The following is a 20,373-nucleotide window of genomic DNA, read 5'->3' as shown; positions in this document are numbered from 1 at the left end:
ATCTATGGGTCTGACTATTCAGGCTTATCAGACACTTTTAGTACATCAAGCACTACCTGTGGGATGTGCCTGTCACAGGTATTAACAGGCAGATGGTTTGGTGTGCCTGTCCTCAGGTCAGAACATGATTCATTTTTAATGGAAGTCTAAGTTATGTTACACAGCAAGTCAGCCTGTTTACATGGGGCAACACATTTGGTTGTTTTTATTATTAAATATGCATTGCCAGGCAGGATGCTAGCCCCTGCTGCACAATAATGAGGCAGCAAGTTTAAGTGAAACAAATTAGATCAATTAAATAGAATCTAACAGAAATAACAAGTAGTAGAAGTCAAAGGTTATGTTGATTTAAGCAGACAATTGCATGAATGTGGGGTTGTATTGGAGGGTAACCTGCTATGAACACATTTCCCCCCAACAAAACACTTTCAAAATAAAATGCCCACTTTCTGTACAGGGGTACATCAGATAAAGCATAAGGGGAATTACTTGCTCATGTTGTCAAGTCACACATCACCAATTAATCACATTGAACACGTTTCTCATTTATGAACACATAGCAACCAGTCTTTTGCACATAGCAACTGCTGTCCTCTTCTTTTTCAAAGTTAAAAGGCATAACAACCCAATCAATTTTTTCTTTTTCTATTTTTCTACATGTCTGGATTTTTATAAAATATAGCTAGACAGACTGAGATCCAGCATCTGTTCATTTTTCACCATGACAGCGTGATTGAGTCACTGAATGGGTGTTTGAGGGAAATTGTGAGGCAGACGGTGAAAGTGTGTTAGTGCAAAATAGCAGATGTGTCGGTGTGCAAGGCTGTCTGTTTTTACGTTACACAGAATCTGAGCTTTGTGGAAATGGATGTATATGTTGGGAAATTAATGAGCCTCGGTGCAATTGGCTCTGAATGGGTCTTTGCAAATTAACGTGTGTGTAGCTGCGGTAGTGTGTACGTGCATGCGTGTATGCTTAGGGTCCGTTCCCCACTGCCTGTGCCTGACAGGGCGTCCTTGCCGAGTCAACAAGACTAATCTGCGCTCCGGCCTTGCACTAGAGAGGGGGGTGTTACAAGAGCGGAGCACACATCAGGCGTGGAGGACACACACACACGCACGCACACACGCACGCACGCACGCACGCACGCACACACACACACACACACACACACGCATGCACGCACGCACGCACGCACGCACGCACGCATGCACGCACGCACGCACGCACGCACGCACGCACGCACACACACACACAAACAATATAACAATGACTCCCTAATTCCTCTCTACTGTAATATTTAGTAGGCTGGAGCATTACAGGAATCATAAAATGTTTTACTATCTGATTTCATTATTTATTTTTGGCCGCACAAGACCAGTATTCCTTTTCATTATAGCATTATCAGTCACAGTTTTGGCCGCAGTCTTCCCGCCTCATCAATTAGACGGTGGTGGAAAGTCACTAAAGTACTGCACTTATTGGGTTACTCATACTTTACTTGAGTTTCCATTTATTTATTTCCATTTGTGTTGCTTTATAATTCCACTCCATTACATAAAAGGGAAATACTTGATAATCTAGGATCTCTGGATATAGTTACCAGTTACTTTTCAGATAAAGCATTTTATTTTAAAAACAAACAACAAACTGCTTTGAACTGTGACCCCTCATGTTTCAGATGTCTGAGTTGTTCCACCAAAGAGGGATTTTCCATCTTGACTTCCCAGATTGTTTCTTTTAAATAACTGTTTGAGGTGCAAATGATCTATTATTTAACAAAGATTATGAAAAAATGCAAAATTTGTGTAGCAGAACCTTGTGTTCTTTAGTTTTTTTCTTTCCTGCCCCATTGATCATCTCACAGATACCCATATTTATATGTGACCTACCGGACGCGGCCTGACCTTAAGTTTGGAAGCACTAGACTAAACTACCTAACTTTATATGACAATTTAATAAAAAAGTAGCCCCAACCAGCTGCAACAGTAAAATACTGCCTACTATGAAACATCATTATCAACTGACATAATGTAATATACAATAACATCAGTCACAAGGAAATCTTTTCTGCAGAAGAACTTTTACTTTTGATACTTGTGTACTTGTATATCAGTGGGATTTAAAATACTTTTACTTAATTTCACAGTGTTGTGCTGGTACTAGAAAAGGATCTAAGTTCATCTAACGACACTGCAATTAAAATGTAACACCCCGACAGTACGATGTAGCTTTGAATTCATGTCTGAAAAAAACTTCCGAGAGATAGAGACAAAATAAGAAATAGACAGAAATAATCTTGAAAAAACACAAGCGTTGAGAATAGATGAGGAGAAGAGTAGCGGGCTGAGGACATACACACATACAGAGAAAGATAGACCCAAATAATAGTCAGAGGTATGGGTGACCTGCATTGCCGTGCACTTTGCTTCCCCACGCTTGGTTCTTGCCTCTGCTCCCTCCCGCTCCATCAATCATAGCTCCACCAAACTAAGTAGAAAGGGATGTCACACAACCTCTCTTCCTCTCCTTACATTTTTTTTGTTTTACTTTACAGGCAAACACCTTTCTCCCAGTCCTTATGCTTCTCTCTGCCACTTATCAACCTTAAATTCCTTGAATGCTCTATTTCCTCTCTTTCCCTCTTTCTGGCATTTAAAGAATCACTCTGGAGCCAATTATATGAACAACTGCAAAGTTTGAAAGACTCCATCCAAAAACGGTCAAACTACATCAATCTTCTTTTGTACAGTCCATTGATTGATGTCAGGAGCAGGTCACTACATGTCTAGACATAGAAAATGCATTTTAAGCTGTCTTAGCTGTCAATACAGTACGCCACACAGAAAATACCAGACTAGACATCCACTTTCATTCACGCGGAACTGTCAATTGAATCTGCAGTTCATTTGGCTGATACGAACTTATGACACGAGTCAAATTGGACTGGCTTTGTTCCAGACAGCGTTTCTAAAGGTGTTAGACAAAAAGAAGTGACCTGTTTTCCCCTCAGAGCATGACATGGCACGCATGTTTCTGTGTACGTGTGTGCATGTACATGCATCAGTGCATATGATGAAACTCTAAGAAAGGAGCTTGGGGCAGGAGGAACACTGTTTACATAATGTGTTCTGAATACTGGAGGGTCCGGCCGGGCAGCGCTGTCAGCCCACGTCGAGGTACAGGGCATCGTCTAATGGGACAGATAATGGTGAGGCTGATATGCACAGGCAGCATGTTTGTAAGGCTAGAACAAAGGGAAGAAGGTAACAAGGAAAAGGGGGGGAGTAAGGAAGGATATACGGTACCTCCTCGACTCTCGCTGTCTGCTGGCTTCACTTGGATTGGTCTGTTCATCTGTGTCGGAGAAAGAAAGGGAGGACAAAAATTAATAAAGAGGAAATTGATTGTGCATTATGTACTCATGTAATAGCACATGTTTTTAACCCCCCCTACCAAAAAGTTTTTTAGAATCACTCAGCTAAATTGCGGGTAAAGTGTATTGAAAATCTCCAAAGCTGTAGCACTTATAGCCATTGGGGGAATAGCTGGTTTGGAATATGGGTTGGAAATATTTTTTGATGTGAGATGAAAGGAGAGAGAAGGGTTGGAAAGGGGGATAAGCAGAGGGATGAAGGGAACGACCAAAAGAGGGATGGAGGGAGGGAAGTGGAGAGGTAACACTGGGTCAGCAGAGCCACTGTGACTGTGTATCCTTTCTGAGGGTGCTTCTGGATGCTCGTGGGCTATCAGATTGTGGTCTGTATGGATATGTTGATATGTTGTGGTGGATACACACACACACACACATACACACACACACACACACACACACACACACACACACACACACACACACACACACACACACACACACACACACACACACACACACACACACACACACACACACACACACACACACACACACACACACACACACACACACACACACACACACACACACACACACACACGCACAGTCTGTCCCCCAGTGAGACCTTTCCATAGTGTGTCCGCAGAGGCCCTCCTTTCATTTCACTCCTGTCAAACCTTCCCTCTACGCCTCACCAACCTGCTAAACGCTCGCCGCCAATCAATTTTTAATAATGCCAATCGCCACGCTGCCAGGAGGAATGGAAGGAAGGGGGGTATGGGTGGTGGGGTTGGGGGAGGGGGTGGGGGGGGGTGCAGGATGAAACAGGAAGGAGGGAAAGGTCAAGGTTCTGTGTGATGCAGCATCAGTGTTTTGCTAAATGTCATTAAATCTTTTCGTCAGAGTTTGCTGATACAGTCATCATCTTAATGAATCACCAGGCTTTCAGAGGATTCACCAAAGGCGAAACCTTTGAGCCAGAGGACACAATGTCACAACGCAAATGCAATTAATGCTCGGACCTTCACCCCCTTTCCGACGCTTTTCTGCTGCTGATATTAAATCACATCATTCTCCATAACACTTATTTAAAATGGAGTTACCCATTCCTCCCTCTCGTTTATCTCCTCCCTCTCTTTGACAGCCAAGAGAACCCCACTAATGTTTTTAATGCGCTGTGATGCATTATTTATCAGACTGGCTGTTGATATGGAAAAAGGACGAGAGAGGATAAAGGAATCGGGGAATGGAAAAATGTGAGTTAAATGAGTTAAAAATAGTGAAAGAGAGAAGGATGTGAATAAAAAAACAGTTCCGGAAAGATGGGATTGTGGGATGGGTGAAACCAAACAGGGTGAGAAAGAAGAGAAAATAATGGAAAACTGTAAAAAAATAAAAGAAAAAAGGGGCTGTTTGAGAAGAGTGAAATGTGGTGATAAAAAAAGAAGAGGGGGAGGAATGAGGAAAAGAGGACATAGGGGAAGATGAGGACATAGATCAGAGTATGGGACAAGGTCAGCCCAGTGCTCCCAAGGGGCCTATAAGCCTGCATACATATGAGCGCTTTTACCATGACCCATACAAATGGTCTGGCCTCAATCTGACCTAATTGTGTTTCATCTCCACTGGTTTTATATGCAAGCACTGGTCTTAACGTGCACGTATGACTGCACTGACTCTCTGAGGTTATGTTTAATTTTCCTGGTTTTAATTTCACTGTGCAATGAGATTGTAGGGACTCACAGTTATCCGGCTTTACTTTATGTTTTACTTTTTAAAGGTCCCATATTGTAAAAAGTGAGATTTCATCATGTCTTTTTTTAATTATAAAGCAGGTCCAGGTGCTATATAAATAGAGGGAAAGTATTAAAACACTCAATCCACAGAGAAATACAAACAGCCTGTATTCAGAAACTGTGATTTTAAACGAGCCGTCAGGGCCTCTGTGCTGTTGTGATGTCATAGTTATAATATATATAGGTGGAAAGTGCCGCCACAGTAGCTACAGTTATTCCCCGGCTGCAATGATGACGCAGAGATACACAGAGCGCAGATGCAGAAGAAATGCTGACCAATCAAAGCAGACTGGGCTTTTTTGAGAGGAAGGCTTAAAGAGACAGCACAGATGGAAGGTGAATACAGGTATTCAGACAGACAGTATGAAAAAAGTCATCCCATTTATGTGAATATTTTTTTACATTATGAATCTCACAAGGAAATAAAATATACCCATGGGATAAGACCTCTAAAATACCTTAACTTGTTCTCCTCCTCCCCTCTAATAATCTTCACAATTTCCCTTATTGTAACATTTATTTTAGTTATGACATAAAACTTGAAGCAATTTTTTAAAATTAAAAATTAAAAATGAATCATCTAGAATCCTATGAACTAACTAAAATCAAGGTGTTAAACCATTATTTTCTTTTTTCACTGAAAACTGAGTGAAGGCTCATGGGTTCTCTATCAATGGTTTCCATTATTCCGGGCCCATAAACTGCTTCAAGGTCAGTTTTATCATCCTGTTCATAATAGTGTGAGTTAGCACCAGTCCAGTGGACAACTGATCCCAAAACAGTTGTTAAAACCAGACGCTAACTTGCACGGATAGCTCCCCCAGGATGTATGTGGTGGTATTAGCCAAAGCCAGATGGCATCATTGAGCAGCAGAAACAATGCAATACACAGGCAATCGTGAAGCTGTCTTTAGCCCAATGCCAGTATGAGTAAAAAAAAATCTACATTTACACAAAAAGCCACTGAGATGCATGCATACATACATACATACATACATATATAAGCACATACAAGCACACAAACAGGCACAAGTGGGACATGCCAGCTTATACACACAAGCTTGGCTCATACACAAACATGCAAAATCACAAATAGGCCTATGCATCCAAGCATGCTTGGACACAACAGGATACAAAGAAGCACACACACACACACACACACACACACACACACACACACACACACACACACACACACACACACACACACACACACACACACACACACACACACACACACACACACACACACACACACACACACACACACACACACACACACACACACACACCACAATAAATATGTAAATGTATCCTTGTGAGTCAACATGTTCTGCAAATTGTCTCATCTCTCAGCATGCACACCTAATACCTTGCATGTAGCGTGCCTTTGTGCTCTCAGCCTTATGAATGTGGCTACCTATTCGTTTATACATATGCTTTTAAAAACACTATACACATGCTCACACACACACACACACACACACGCACGCACACACACACACACACACACACACACACACACACACACACACACACACACACACACACACACACACACACACACACACACACACACACACACACACACACACACACACACACACACACACACACACGCAGGCTTAAGCTCTATTGTTGCTAAAAGTCCACCTCAGCAGCCTCGTGTTAGAGTGGCCTTGGTGTACCACATGATCGACAGCTCAAAAAGAACTGCACGGGCACACACACCCACACGTTCTTTCTACACTCCTCTGTTGATTATGTAACTCAATGACAGCACTCTGCCTCAGTGCTGCCATAGATTCCCTGCTAACTAGAAGCTGAGGGAATACATGGTCTGCATGCGCTGCCTGTGCTGTACCAAACTGGTGAGTCATTCTTCTGAGTCAGGGTAGTACGGTCTGAATGTCTAGCGAGGCCCACAAGATTAGCTGAAAACAGTGTTGGACTGTAGTTTGCTATATTGGATTCTACCTTGAAATGGGACAAATTTGAAGTCCTTGATCTGAGTTTTGCTGCTTACTGTATTGATTTGGCCACGTGCAAACCACAGAAATGAAGTTACAAAAACACTGCCGCGATGACAACTCTATGGGATTGCTATCCACTGAATTTCTGTACAGCACCTTGTTATGTCAGATGTGCTTCAAATAAAGTTTATTACAAGTTGCTCAAGACAGTGCACCAGCATTCCAAAACACACACACACACACACACACACACACACACACACACGCACACACGCACGCACGCACGCACGCACACACACACACAAACACACGCACGCACGCACGCACGCACGCACGCACGCACGCACGCACGCACGCACGCACGCACGCACATACACACACACACACACACGCACACACACACGCACGCACGCACGCACGCACGCACGCACACACACACGCACGCACACACACACACACACACACAAACTTAATACATGCAGCCACAGTAATTCACAGCACTCACAGGGACAAAAGAGTATGCAGTCACTCACACTCCCATCATTGTCTGTGAAAAAGAATATTGAAAGTGTGCTTTACGAAACTCGGGAGAGGAGGTTGGATTTTCTCATTTTCACCCTCGTCTAGCAGATGTGTTTTTGAGAGAGAGAGAGAGTGGAGCAGTGCAGGCCAGGTCATTTCATTATCACAGTGAGAAAGCACTCCATGAAACTCTCCCAGGGAAGCAAGGAAGGCTGCCTTCATAATATTCCTCTTCTGCTATTGTGAAAACTTGCTCTATTTTACATTCTGCAGCTGAAGGCCCTATTTTCCTTTCATTCTGTTTCTGTCCCATTTGAATTAAGAAGGTTATTTTGTGCCTTCTCTTTATATATATATATTTACTGATTCTTAAGCATACAAAGCAAGTATCTGTAAGGGAGCAGCTCCAGATGTTCAGATTCTCTACACGAGCAATACCACAGGGTCTAAGTGTAACCAAATACCGTCAAATAAACCACTGGCACTCGACGTGGACCTGCTTTCTAAAGTATCTCAGCATGCACAACACTCATCCTGGGATGGAAACATGCCAATGGAAACATTAGCTGAACAAATATGGTTATAATCCTGAGATGCTCTTGGGAAACCAGGCTCTTGTATGCAGGTGAAAAAAAAGCCTCCACTGGCAAGATAAGCTGAAAAAGTAGAAACATTTAGCAGGCATGTAATAGATTTTACCAGTGGTCACAAAGAGGACAACCTATTTTAAAAGTATTGATTTTACATTAATTCACACAGGCATCACACTCCCATGGAATACCCCATGCATTTCCATCAAAGCTCCTACAGTGCATGTCAAATTTTAATTTTATTGACTTTTGCAACCTCTTGAGGTGCAGAAGTATTCTCCAACATCTGTAGTAAAAGGGCATCTCACACCCTTCCACTGCCATTACCACAGCAGACTGCAGAGAAAAGTGCTGTAATGTGACTAATGGAACTGGAATCAGCTTGTGTGAGGAGGAAAGTTATTTTTCCCATGGCACAAGATGTGTTCATCAGGAGAAAAATGCAGGTCAGTTAGTCAAATGGCATTGCCGCACCTCATACTCAGTGATCCTCTTTGCAAGCGTGCAGGCTGATTTTGGTAACATTTTTCCCCCCAGCCAACAAATCATTCAGCCAGACAGAGCTAGGGAAACAGTTGTTATATATAATATGGCTTGGAATTTACTAGATGTACCCAATGGTAACGACATGCAAGCTCATGTCCTATTCAGTGATGCTGAATAGGACATGAGGTGCAGTTAAAAATATATATTGCTGTCACCAGTGGAGGAAGAAGTATGCAGATATTTTACTTAAGTAAAAATAGCAATACCACAGTGCAGAAATACTCATGTATTCAAATTTTACTCAAGTGCAAAGGTATTAGCATCCAAATGTATGTGTGTCCCCCCCCCCCCCCCCCCCCCCCGGCGAGCATTCCCAAGGTGTATTGTTGGTACTGCTGTCGCAAAAACAACCAGGTAGGGATCGCTTTCTGTTTTCCTCAGAGCTGCTGATTTTCATATGAAGTAGGATGCGGTAGTCAAGTTGTCTCTTCAGTCACAGGAGCGATCAGTTACTTGTTGATATCAATAGCAAAATGGCTACTGCTAGCAGCTTGGCTGCTATCCAAAGCAAGACACATAAAGGCAGAATGAAACACTCGGTAGTATTAATGAGTAGGCAGGTTCTTTTACTTACTGGTGTTTTGCATTTGGTTGTTCCCCTGTCCATCATTTACGCTATCTGATGATTGCTTCTGTAAGCTGTTTCATTGACTTGTCTCTTATCTCTTATAAATGCTCTCTGGTAAGCAGTGATGTGGTGTAACATTAACGTTATATGTCTAGGGCGCGTGAAAGGTAAGAACGGAATAGTGAAGCTGTGACAAGCTGCTGTTGAGGATGTGGAAGGCGAAATAGTTTGCCGCCTTGGTACAGACTACAAAGTGTCTGTGTTATTAGTACAGTTCAAACTTGTATATTGGAACATGCCGTTTCAGCACCTGTGTCTTTAAACCCCTCTCCTGAAAAAGGATAGGAAAGTGTCTGCTCTGATTGGTCATTGTTTCTGGGTTTGAGTCATCCTGGGAATTACTGTAACAGCACTGTAGCAGCACTTTCTACCTATATACATTAAAGTTGTTACGTCACAACTGTCCAGAAGTCCTGATGGCTCGTTTTAATGACATGACATTTTTTTAGTATTTATATAACGCCTCGACCTGCTTTATAACAAAATCCTTTTTACAATGTGGGATCTTTAAAGTACTCTTTTTGCAGAAAAGACCATAATGTATTTATGATTGGATTATGCCTGTTGATGCATTCATCTACAGATCATGTTAACAAGTCAACCACATTTTATTTGTGTCTTCTTGTTTTTCAATTCTGCATGAAACTAATTTCAAGAATTAGTTTCAAGAAGATTTCAAGAATGAATCTTATCCATTTTCAAACTGGTGTCATCATTCACTGCCCATTTCCTTCCTCTCTAACACTGATCCCCCATGTTGTTGACTTTTGTGATAATTTACTGGACTTGTCAAAAACAGCACCTGTGTCAATTTCACCATATGCAAACAAACAGCCACCACCATTGCCCCTAAAATACCCAGAATGCAGTATGATTTCCCAGAACAAGAACTTTCAGGTCAGTGTATAGGAATGTTTATAATTGATGGTCAAATTTGTATCCCCATCCAGTTTAATCTCCACTTCTGAGATGTATACACATATATGAGTTAGTATTTTGCCTCTTTCCTTCTCCTGTAGTTCTTTATCCTGACATATGGCCAAACACCAAACCCCTCTTTTGATGTAGAAGTGAAACATACTGCGGAGAGATCAATGTCTGTGTGTGAGGGTAAAGAGGACTATAAAGCAAAACATCTCAATCTCTTTCCTTTTGTTGCATTCTCTTCTGCTTTATCCCTACTCATCTTTACAGACAAACAGAGACGGGCAATCTGTATCACGTCAGATCAAGAGTATTTTCTGACAACAGGATGGCCTGGCCCAGTTGTTTAGGCTGGGATTGAGCGGCATGCTACAGTCAGAGCTGAGTTGACGCGGACGAAATAAATATAAGAAAAAAAGGCATCCGGATGAATTATGAATTGGCACAGTCTGTGCTTTCTTTGGCTGTTACACCGCAGCACTGAGGTGGCTAGTACAACAACAATGTGGCGGCTGTGTGCATTATCGCAAATGGAGACATTGGCTCTCATTTATCAGTATTTCCTCACGTTCAAAATTATGCAAGATGATGAAGCGCTGCACCCAAACTTGCTCTGAACACATACATGCATGCTTAATATTTACCATGACTTGTTGCACTCTAATTAACTGCTGAAGTTTAAAGGTCCCATATTTTAAAAAGTGAGATTTGATTGATGTCATTTTTGATTATAAAGGAGGTTGAAGTTCTGTACAAATAATATGAAAGTAACAAAATGCTCAATCCACTGAGAAATGCATGCAGCCTGTATTAAGGGGCTGCCTTTAAACAAGCCATTAGGACTTCTGTAAGTTTGTGATGTCACAACTAGGGAGAAATTTCCGCTACAGTGCCGTTACAGTCATTTCCCATCTTAAAGAGACAGGTGCTAAAACTGAGCGTTTTAGACAGAGAGGACACTACGAGAAATGTTTTTTTTGAACATTAATGCCTGTAAATATTTTCTAATTAAAACCCAAAATACAAGTATGGACATGAAAATGGGCATAATATGGGACCTTTGAAGACATATAATAATAGCCACGGATCTATCTGAACGGAAGTTGCAGTGTCATCCTAAAGCAATTCAATAAGCCTAAAATCCCTCTTAGAGTAACTGTGTGAATGAAAAATGCAGTCACTGTCTTTGTTGCCCTGTTTCTATATGCTGCTAGGTCTACTAGGTCTTCACAAAGGCAGATGAAAGCAAAACATACAGAGATCACAGAAGGAGGCAAACCTCCCTGTCCAACCCTCTGATCATCGTGGATTTTCTTCATCAACATGGCTTTTACACAGAACATGAAAACAGAAAACGATAGACAAGCCTACACATAGGACACACCTACACACACAAATGATTCATCTAAGAGCAAGGAAGATCATTCTTGACCTTGGGAGCGGTATGTGCGACAAAATCTCAATTTATTCTTCTTTGCTTCCTGATTCCATTTCTTTGGCATGCTAAGCAGCTCTGAACATACTTCATGTTCAACGTTCTGAATACCTGTTGTTAAAAAGCTAGTTACAAAACACAGACATTTTAAAAGCTGCAAGTTATCACACACCCCCACTCCTCCTCCACTCCTTTTCTCTTCTGCCTGCAGTTGGTTGAGAACAGCAATGCTTTTCTCACATCCATTGTTTGATCCATTTCACACCAGCCCACCTCTTCTTTATCTCCCCTTTTTCTCCTTCTTTCACTGGCAAGTGGCCTGAACACTAGCAGCAGTAGGACGGCTTTCGAGCAGTTTTGAATGAGAGGTTAAAATGCAAATGCAGTCCTCTTTCTATTTTCCTTTCTATTCCTGTTCCACAACTTATAAGTTTCCCTCATTCTTCTTCCTCCACTTCTTCTGCACAAATTTGTCGATGAATAGAGTAAATGAGTGTGAAAATATTTTGTTCCTCTACCTGGATAAGAATCAACACGAAATGAGAGCAGACAGGATTTATGCTTCCTATGAACCCTTTAATAGGAATCGACGGTTGAGAATCCCGTTGTCACACCGTAACTGGATAGAAAAAGCACATCATCTTCACCCCCAAATTATTTTACCCTGTCAAAACCTGTTATAGCTTCACACCTGCACTTGTACATACACTATACCCTCACACACTCGTGCAAATAAGATGCACATGCACAGATGTATAATATCAGTCTTTTTCACATATATACCCATTGATAGAAATATTCCATTTTGTGCATATTTGTGATACAAGACATCTCACACAAGCTTTGAACGCAGATTGATTATCAAAAAAGAGGCATTGCTAATAGAGACAGTGTAGGGGTGAGAAACAAATAGACACACATACAAAAAAACCACACAACCCCTTGAGATAGTTACATAATTAGACGTACAGCACCTTGGCAATCAACAACTCTGGTGTTGCCATGGGGACTATAGCTTTGACTATAAAAAGAAAGGATCTATATGTGGAGGCGGTTGAGGGCGGAGGTGCGGAGTGAGGCAGCGAGAGAAAGAAAGAGACGAAGACACGGAGAATGAAAAAGTGTGAGAAAATTGGTGCGAGAGGAGTGGAGGCGTCACTGAGGGGCGCGCAGCCCTCTTTATGCGTGCAAGCTACGTCTGTGTGCATGGTGCACGTGCATGCGTGTGATTAGAAGTGTTCATGTGTGCACAGAGTGTATATAGGTATGGGTACTCCTGTGTAGCTTGCAGGAGGAAGAAAAAAATGACAAGGACAAAATGTGATAGAGTTGGTAAGTAAGTGAGAGGAAGAGAAATAAAAAATAAAAAAGCTAACTAGAGAAAGTGTAGAGGACAATTTTCAGCCCCCCTGTCCCTCCCCCTCTAAGCTTACTGCATTGCCTGGGCTTTGCAGCATATAGTGAAGATTAGGCCAGACGAGAAAGCCATAAATTCTACTTTTCTCTTTTCAGAGGTGAACATAAATCATGGCTGGTACTGGCGTGTCATCACTGGGTTTTTGCTTTTCACTTATCTAATGAATAAAAAAAACAGAAAAAAAAAACAAGTTTAAAAGCTGTCATATTCTGAACCGGGCAGACTGCTTTCACTTTCATCCCTGCACAACTTTTGTCCTCTTCTCCAGCCATCACTGAGGTACAGAGACGATGAGTGGGTTTCCCATAATTAGGAGTATTCATGAGCTGCATATCGCTGGACAGTGTGTGTGTGTATGTTTATGTGAATGTGTGAGTAGAGGAGAGTGAGAGCTGACTTGAAAGGCCTGTGCATATGAAAGATACCTTACAGCATATGTAAATGTAAATATAGACACAAATAGCAGCATGGGAGAAAAGCGAGGAAATGCAACCACTTTCGTGTTCAAATATGCACAAACATGTGCACATGCATGTACAGATGCTTTGTGTCTTACACACACACACACACGCGTGCACGCACGCACGCACGCACGCACGCACGCACGCACGCACGCACACCCACACAGAAAAACACTTGTTTCTGTCTCATAAGTTGAGGGGGTGAGGAGATGGTGTTGTAATGAGCTGTCACTCACTATAGCCTTCCATATTGGAAAAAGGCAGGGAGAGACACAGTGATGAAAAAAACAAACATAAAATGTACATAGAAAAAAAACAAGCTACAAAATGAAAATATGTCAACATTTAGTAGGTCTCCACACGAAACGGATGTTCAAAACCAAAAATAATACTGTTTAATAATACTGTTATCCATTAACAAGTAGAGTTGGAATTACTAATTAATGCTCATTCAGCTGTCTGACAAAAGAAACAGAAAAATATGTAAATAAGGACACCTAAATGTGTAAACACAGATGAGGTGATTGCAGGGCACAGGAGGGGACTTTTTCCAGGGTGACTGGGGTTCCGGAAGTACTAAGCCAAACCACAACCTTTTTTCAAATTCAAACCAAATTGTTTTGATGCCTAACCCTAACCATCATCTTTTTTTGCCTAAACTTAACCGGTCATGTTATGGTAGTTTTGGTGCCTGAACCTAACCTACACCCAACGTAACCGTCGCAGCCCACTTTCTGGTAGGTTGCTGTCACCCAGTCGACTTCTGGTCGCTGTTTTATTGATATCATACACATTTTTGTAGGATATCATACGAACCTATCGATGAGAAAATGTTGAACAGCTTTTGGTTAGCGTCGAGGCATTAAAGTCACTGTGGGGTTTACAGGCAATGGCATTTTGGCTTTTGTAAACAAATGGGATATGACGTGTGAATTAGCGAGCTTTAGATTTCATCACCTTTGAAGAGACAGGCTTGAGGCTTATACAATCTACCAGGTATGCATGCTTTCACATATTGAGTTGGCCAACACAGTGTGACGATTATGTTGCATTGCATTGTGGTACAAGTTGAGCCTGGTTGAACTTTTTTTTTTAGACGACCCTGCAGTTTTCTACTGGTGTCCTTTGCTGCAGTGTTCTCATTGAAGTGAATAATAGTGCTAATGTCGGCCTGAACATCACCTGTCCAGCTGAAACCCTGCAAGGGCTTTTATGCAATACATAGCTTCTTTACTCTGCTCTCTCCAAACTCTGCTCTGCACTGAAATTATTTCCATCAAATGATTACTAATTCCCCACTCCCTGGCTGATTAAATATAAAAAAAGGCAGGAAGAGAGAAAGAGATCAGTGTCGTGAACTGAGGAGCAGAGCAGATCGAGGGAGGAGAGAGGAGTAAGAGTGGAGGAGGAGAAGTTAGAAGGAAGTGATACAGTCAAATCTGCCTGTTAGGCTCTGCCAAAGAAACAACAGCGAATTGTTCAGTAAGACAGCTCTATTGGCTCCCAGAGCCCAGGTGGGCGATGTGAATGTTCTCTCACTCCCACACACTTAAGAGTCAAAAATATGCACATGCACAAGTTTGTGTATACACACGCAATATACACATACGCACATGTGAGTGCTGATGTTTGCGTGCACTGTACCAGCCTGCCTCCATTAATACACAGAAATAATGTGCACACACAAAGTCAACAGGAAAACACACTCAGGGCAGAGATGTTCGTCTTTGTCAAGCATGCAAGGACGCAATGGTCAAAATGTCAATCTATCTTTCATCTTTGTCTTTTATCACACTCATTCATTCCTACATTCACACACTGATGTCTTCAGTAATTCAGTGTCCTGTAATAATGCCAGAAACTTGCTTAGTGCATTTCCAGAACAACATTCTGCCAAGACTGAGAAGAAAAAAAGAATTGCTGACCAAAAAAGTGGCATTGAAAAATAGATTGGTTACTATATATATATATATATATATATAAACTCTACATTACAGTTTCTTTCTCTTTCTCTCTCTGTCTTTTCCTGTCATCCTTTCGTAATTTACATTGTTTTAATTTGTCAGCTTGCTTTTTTACTCCTGTAAAACTGAGGGTTTAGATAAGGATAAGAAGAAGAGAGTTGGGAAACTAAGTGTGAGACAGAGTGTTAAGTTGCAGTAACAGAGCAGCACCAAGTTCATTCCTGGGGGAAGTAAGAAAGAGAGGAGGAGAGGGGCATTCGATTTTATTATTAATGAAGGAAAAGTTCCTTCAAATTGAACCTATAAAGTATCTCCAGCTTCCTTTCCCTTCCTATCAAACAGAGGGAGACTGACTGGAACAGGAAGAGGAGGGGAGGAGACCTGAATGAAGAAGTGGAAGAATAATAATAGCAGTATAACAACATTCCCCCCCCCCCCCCCACTATAGTCTGGTATATTTGTTGTTGTCTTTATTGTCTTACTTATTATGAAGTCAAAACCGAAGGGTCAAAGTGGTGGTCTAAGATTTCACCAGTGAACCAAAAGAAGTAAACGTTATGACAGTACTACTGGTCATGACAGACTAAGTAAGGCTGTACCATAGTGTGCAGAAATTAGCATGGGATATTTAATTGTTTAAGAATTAAAGGCCCTATATTGTAAAAAGTGAGATGTGTCATTTTTGATTGTAAAACAGGTCAAGGTGCTACATAAACACTGTCAAATGAGCTTTCAGGATTTCCGTACGGTTGTGATAAGCACAAGTCCCCTTTAAACCTATCATTTGGAAGGGTAAGAATATGTTATTTCATCTCACAACATGACATAGTCTAGCTTTCAAATATCCATATGCCAAATATAGTTCCTCATCACCGACTTAATTTAACTATTCTCCCACTGCATGACAGAGTTTTTGTTTTTGAGTGGAGGAGCTTCTGCTCACATGCATGCTCCCTTGGTATTAATTTAAGTCCTATGCTTTGATGTACTTGGCAGGAATGGTGCCAAAACACAGCAGTTTTTCATATTTATCTCATCTTGTGAAACAGACCCCTTTACATCTGGCACTAAATGACTCAAATGAACTTGGATTTTGTCCAGACTGAGCTTAACCACATAAAAGTGCACATGTAAATGCACCCAAGATACACTGGTTGATCCAACCTCCTCAGGGATCTATTTTAACATAATGGTGCGACAATTTAAATCTGATGTGGCTTTAAATTCAAATACAACTACATACTGTATACAGAGATAGAAGAGAGATGTGTTCTTTGTATTTGTGATTTCCTTTGTGTTTTAAAAGCTCTAAACTGTCACTAGCACACACCACTGATATAATTATTAATTGCTTTTCATAAGAGACATTATAAAAAGTAGATGCTTAATTCAAATTTCCCAAATATTTGAATAGTTTTGCACTTTTGAGAAATAAAATGGCCATGCTGGAAATGCTGTGAGGGAGAGGGCAGATTGATTCAGCATGGATCAATGACATGCATTTTAATAAAATGCAAAATAATATCTCTGAAGACACACAGTAGAACCCACTGGATGCTTTGGTTGGGAGTGCTGAAATCGGGAGTTACATCTTCAGCATGTTAGGGGACCACTTCCAATTGTCAGACCTCCACCTTTAACATCCAACCACTCTAAAAACTTCCTTGGGGATATCTCATATGTCAGGGGTAATGTTTTACGTTGTATGAGCTAAAGTTAAAGTGCTTATGCAACTCTGCGGTGGGGCGGCCTTTATTTTCATTACCTGTCAGGATAGGTATTATGTCATTCTTATGACAGCGCTAGCCAATATGTCAGCCTCTTTAGGCTGAGTGCATCCATCTGTGTTACTATATATCTGACTGTAATATCTTGCTGGCTGTTGGCCAACTGAATCTTGGTCTGCCAGGGTTGCTACTGTATCTCACCGCATCTCTCCAGCTCTCTGCTCTACCCTCACCACCCCCACGGACCTAAAAATATTGGACAAAGTGATAAGAAAGCAGATGCTCCGGCCAACTTTTTACATCCTTTAAAATCCATGAAGAGAACTGACCATTTGTACTACACACAAGATTTTCTGCAAGGACTAGAATCTAAATCTATAACTAAATGTGCACGTTTGTACATACAGTGGTTGCAAAGACATTTAGCAAGAAGAAATCTATAGATATCCAAGTGTATACCCTTATGGAGGAGTGTCTTGGAATGCAGAGGCAGAATGACTGATTCCAGGTGATAGTTTCTCCCCTGCAGAGTTAAGAGGGTCCACTGGCCCTTGGGAGCAGCCTGTCACAACTAGAGAAACTCCTGCTGGGGCCACTCTGTTGAGGTTTTCAGCCGCCTCCCAGGGGGTCCCCACCACCACTTACCCGTTGAAACAAAAATCAATGGCTTAATGATCCAAAACAGGAAATAGAATGAGAAAAAAAGAAACTCCCTAAAACAACAAAATGTCTTTTGGCAAGGGACATTCTGTCCTGGGCCTTCATTTGTTTGTTTGTGTGTGCTGAAAGAAATGTGTAAGTGAATGTACATGTGTGTGAGTGTATATGTGTGTGTGTGTGCGTACATGCCCACGCAGCTTTGAGAGAGTGAGCTTACCCTAGCTTAGTGGCGCAAAACATATTGATTTATTGATTGCCTGTTTCACCCCTCGCCATCTCTCTCTCTCTCTCTCTCTCTCTCTCTCTCTCTCTCTCTCTCTCTCTCTCTCTCTCTCTCTCTCTCTCTCTCTCTCTCTCTCTGCCTGTTATAGAGGCTCAAGGGACCCGAGGCTGCAGCAGGGACTGAAAAACGGACGTGAGGTTGGGAGAGCTGGAAGAGGAGAGAGTCAGAAAAGGAGAGAAAGAGACAGAACATGAGGGAGGGGTGCCCCATCTGAGAGTTGATCCAGCAGCCTTTTAACCCAAGGCCCCTACATCATTCAGATTTATGAACTAAGGTCACGACCAAATCAAAACCTTGACCTATCTGTGAGGATGCCGATTTATTAGCACCTTGCAATGGGGTGTGGTGGGGACTTGGCGGGAGCTAGTTTTCTTCTCCTTGGCCCTGGCTTCCCTGTGGGGAGAGCTGGATCAGGGCTACCGGAGAGGCTGGCTGTAATTTGTGATTAGCAGACAGGTTGTGCTTTATGATATACTACCGTTGGCTGGTGCAACTCCCGGTTCAAAAGGATGTCACTGTCCCTCGCCATATACATACATTAAGTCTCACTAAAGCAGAGCCGGCTGAAGGGGTCAGATTCAAAACCTTAAATAGTAGCTTTTCAAGATCTGCTTAGTCATATCGGCTATTGCGATTACAGCACGCTAGCAGGACAACCCTAACAAGCCTCAAATAAACTGCTTAACATTGCCACAAAGTATCACTGACACATAATGACACTTTTTGGGAGCTTCTCTACAACTGCTTAAGATGGGAAAATGGCATCAAGTTCACCGTGAAGCTAACGGAAACATGTGTCAGCATCGATTTGTACCCCCTCCAGTTGCTTATTATGACTCATGGGAGATGCTTATGACAAGAATCCCCCATGTTAGCGCAATGTCCCTTTCTAAACCTAGTCTCTCCATAAATTATGGACAGGATGAAATACGAGTCCCCATTCGACAGCCTTTCATTTCCCGCTCCCAGGGAGACCTAACACAAAGAAACATTTGCCGCTTTTTTTTGTCCCTCTCAGAACAAGAACAAGGGATGCAAAGAACTGAACCAAAGTGCCTCACAGACATTAAGAAACATTTGAACAAAGGAGAAATCCACCAGTGAAGAAAGTGCAAAGTCACAGAGAGAGAAAGGAAAAACTACAGTAGGTCTTTCCATTTTCCCCTCATCAGTTGCCTCCTGGTTGTCATGACAACTTCTTATCCCGGGGCCGGTGCTGGTTTGCTCCCCCTGGAGGCAGCTTGGAAATCAGGTAGGGGCGGGCCACAGGGACCAAGGCCATTCTATTCTTAAATACACAACATCAGGCAAATGCAATTACAAACCCGAGTAGGGCCAAAGCCTAATCTAATAAAGTTGAGGTGGTCCACGTGATGAAAGCCTGCCACTCGCCTGAGATGGCACGCCCAGGCACAGAGAGCTGCGGCCCTCCTGTGGCACTGACTAACCCCCTCCATGTGCAGTGCAGGAAGAGACTAGCTGTATGACTGTTATAAAGCACATATTGAGAACAGTCTTTTAAATTTGGCTCAGACTCATAGACTGGAACAGTTCCTAAGTGATCTGTTGATTGACTGGGGCTAAACTTTACAAAATATACAGGCTATACAGGCTAAGTTCTGTCCCCTCCATGTAATCTTTAAATTGTAGAAAACATATTTATGTGCACGGAAAACCCTTTTGCTTAATAAAGGCAGATTTATTTTCAGTTAGTCTCATTTTAAGTCGATTCGGTTCCATGAAGCAACATTCAACATAGTTCAAGCTCAGTTACCATGGCAACATATTATGGCAAACTAACCCGGTCCACGGCAGGCTAAATGGCACTGAGTTGTTGCTATGCTGTCATATTATTTTACTTTATTAACCACTGTTTATAGAAAACAACAGCTGCTTGAGAATAGCATGCACACACAGTTATCTTGACTACTTGACCCTGTATCAAATTAGTCTGATTTGTTTGGTTCTTTCAAGCCAGGTTTTGGACTTTAAGATCCACTTTCCTTAATGTGTTTTATAGAACAGGTCCAGGCTGAGGTGTTATATACTGTAAGTACTGTGAAAGTATCA

General features: G+C 41.9%; 1 protein-coding gene across 9 annotated transcripts in view; it reads right to left on the bottom strand.

The window, feature by feature from the left end:
* The window catches only part of celf4 (CUGBP, Elav-like family member 4), a gene marked incomplete at both ends in the record, with an annotated part of 79,287 nt that overhangs the window by 11,026 nt on the left and 47,888 nt on the right, over nucleotides 1-20,373 (bottom strand). For 7 of the 9 annotated variants that reach the window (XM_083938890.1, XM_083938893.1, XM_083938891.1 and 4 more), the window contains one exon: nucleotides 3,310-3,358. In XM_083938890.1, coding sequence (XP_083795016.1) covers nucleotides 3,310-3,358 — 49 coding nt within the window. Of the gene's footprint in view, nucleotides 1-3,304; nucleotides 3,359-20,373 lie in introns of those variants that run through there. The other 2 variants (XM_083938895.1, XM_083938896.1) reach the window with 1 other exon arrangement.

The sequence above is a fragment of the Echiichthys vipera genome (assembly GCF_963691815.1).
Source record: "Echiichthys vipera genome assembly, chromosome: X".
Taxonomy (NCBI): Eukaryota; Metazoa; Chordata; class Actinopteri; order Perciformes; family Trachinidae; genus Echiichthys; species Echiichthys vipera.
Note: the sequence above shows the minus strand (reverse complement) of the source record. Positions and strands in the feature narration are given on the sequence as shown.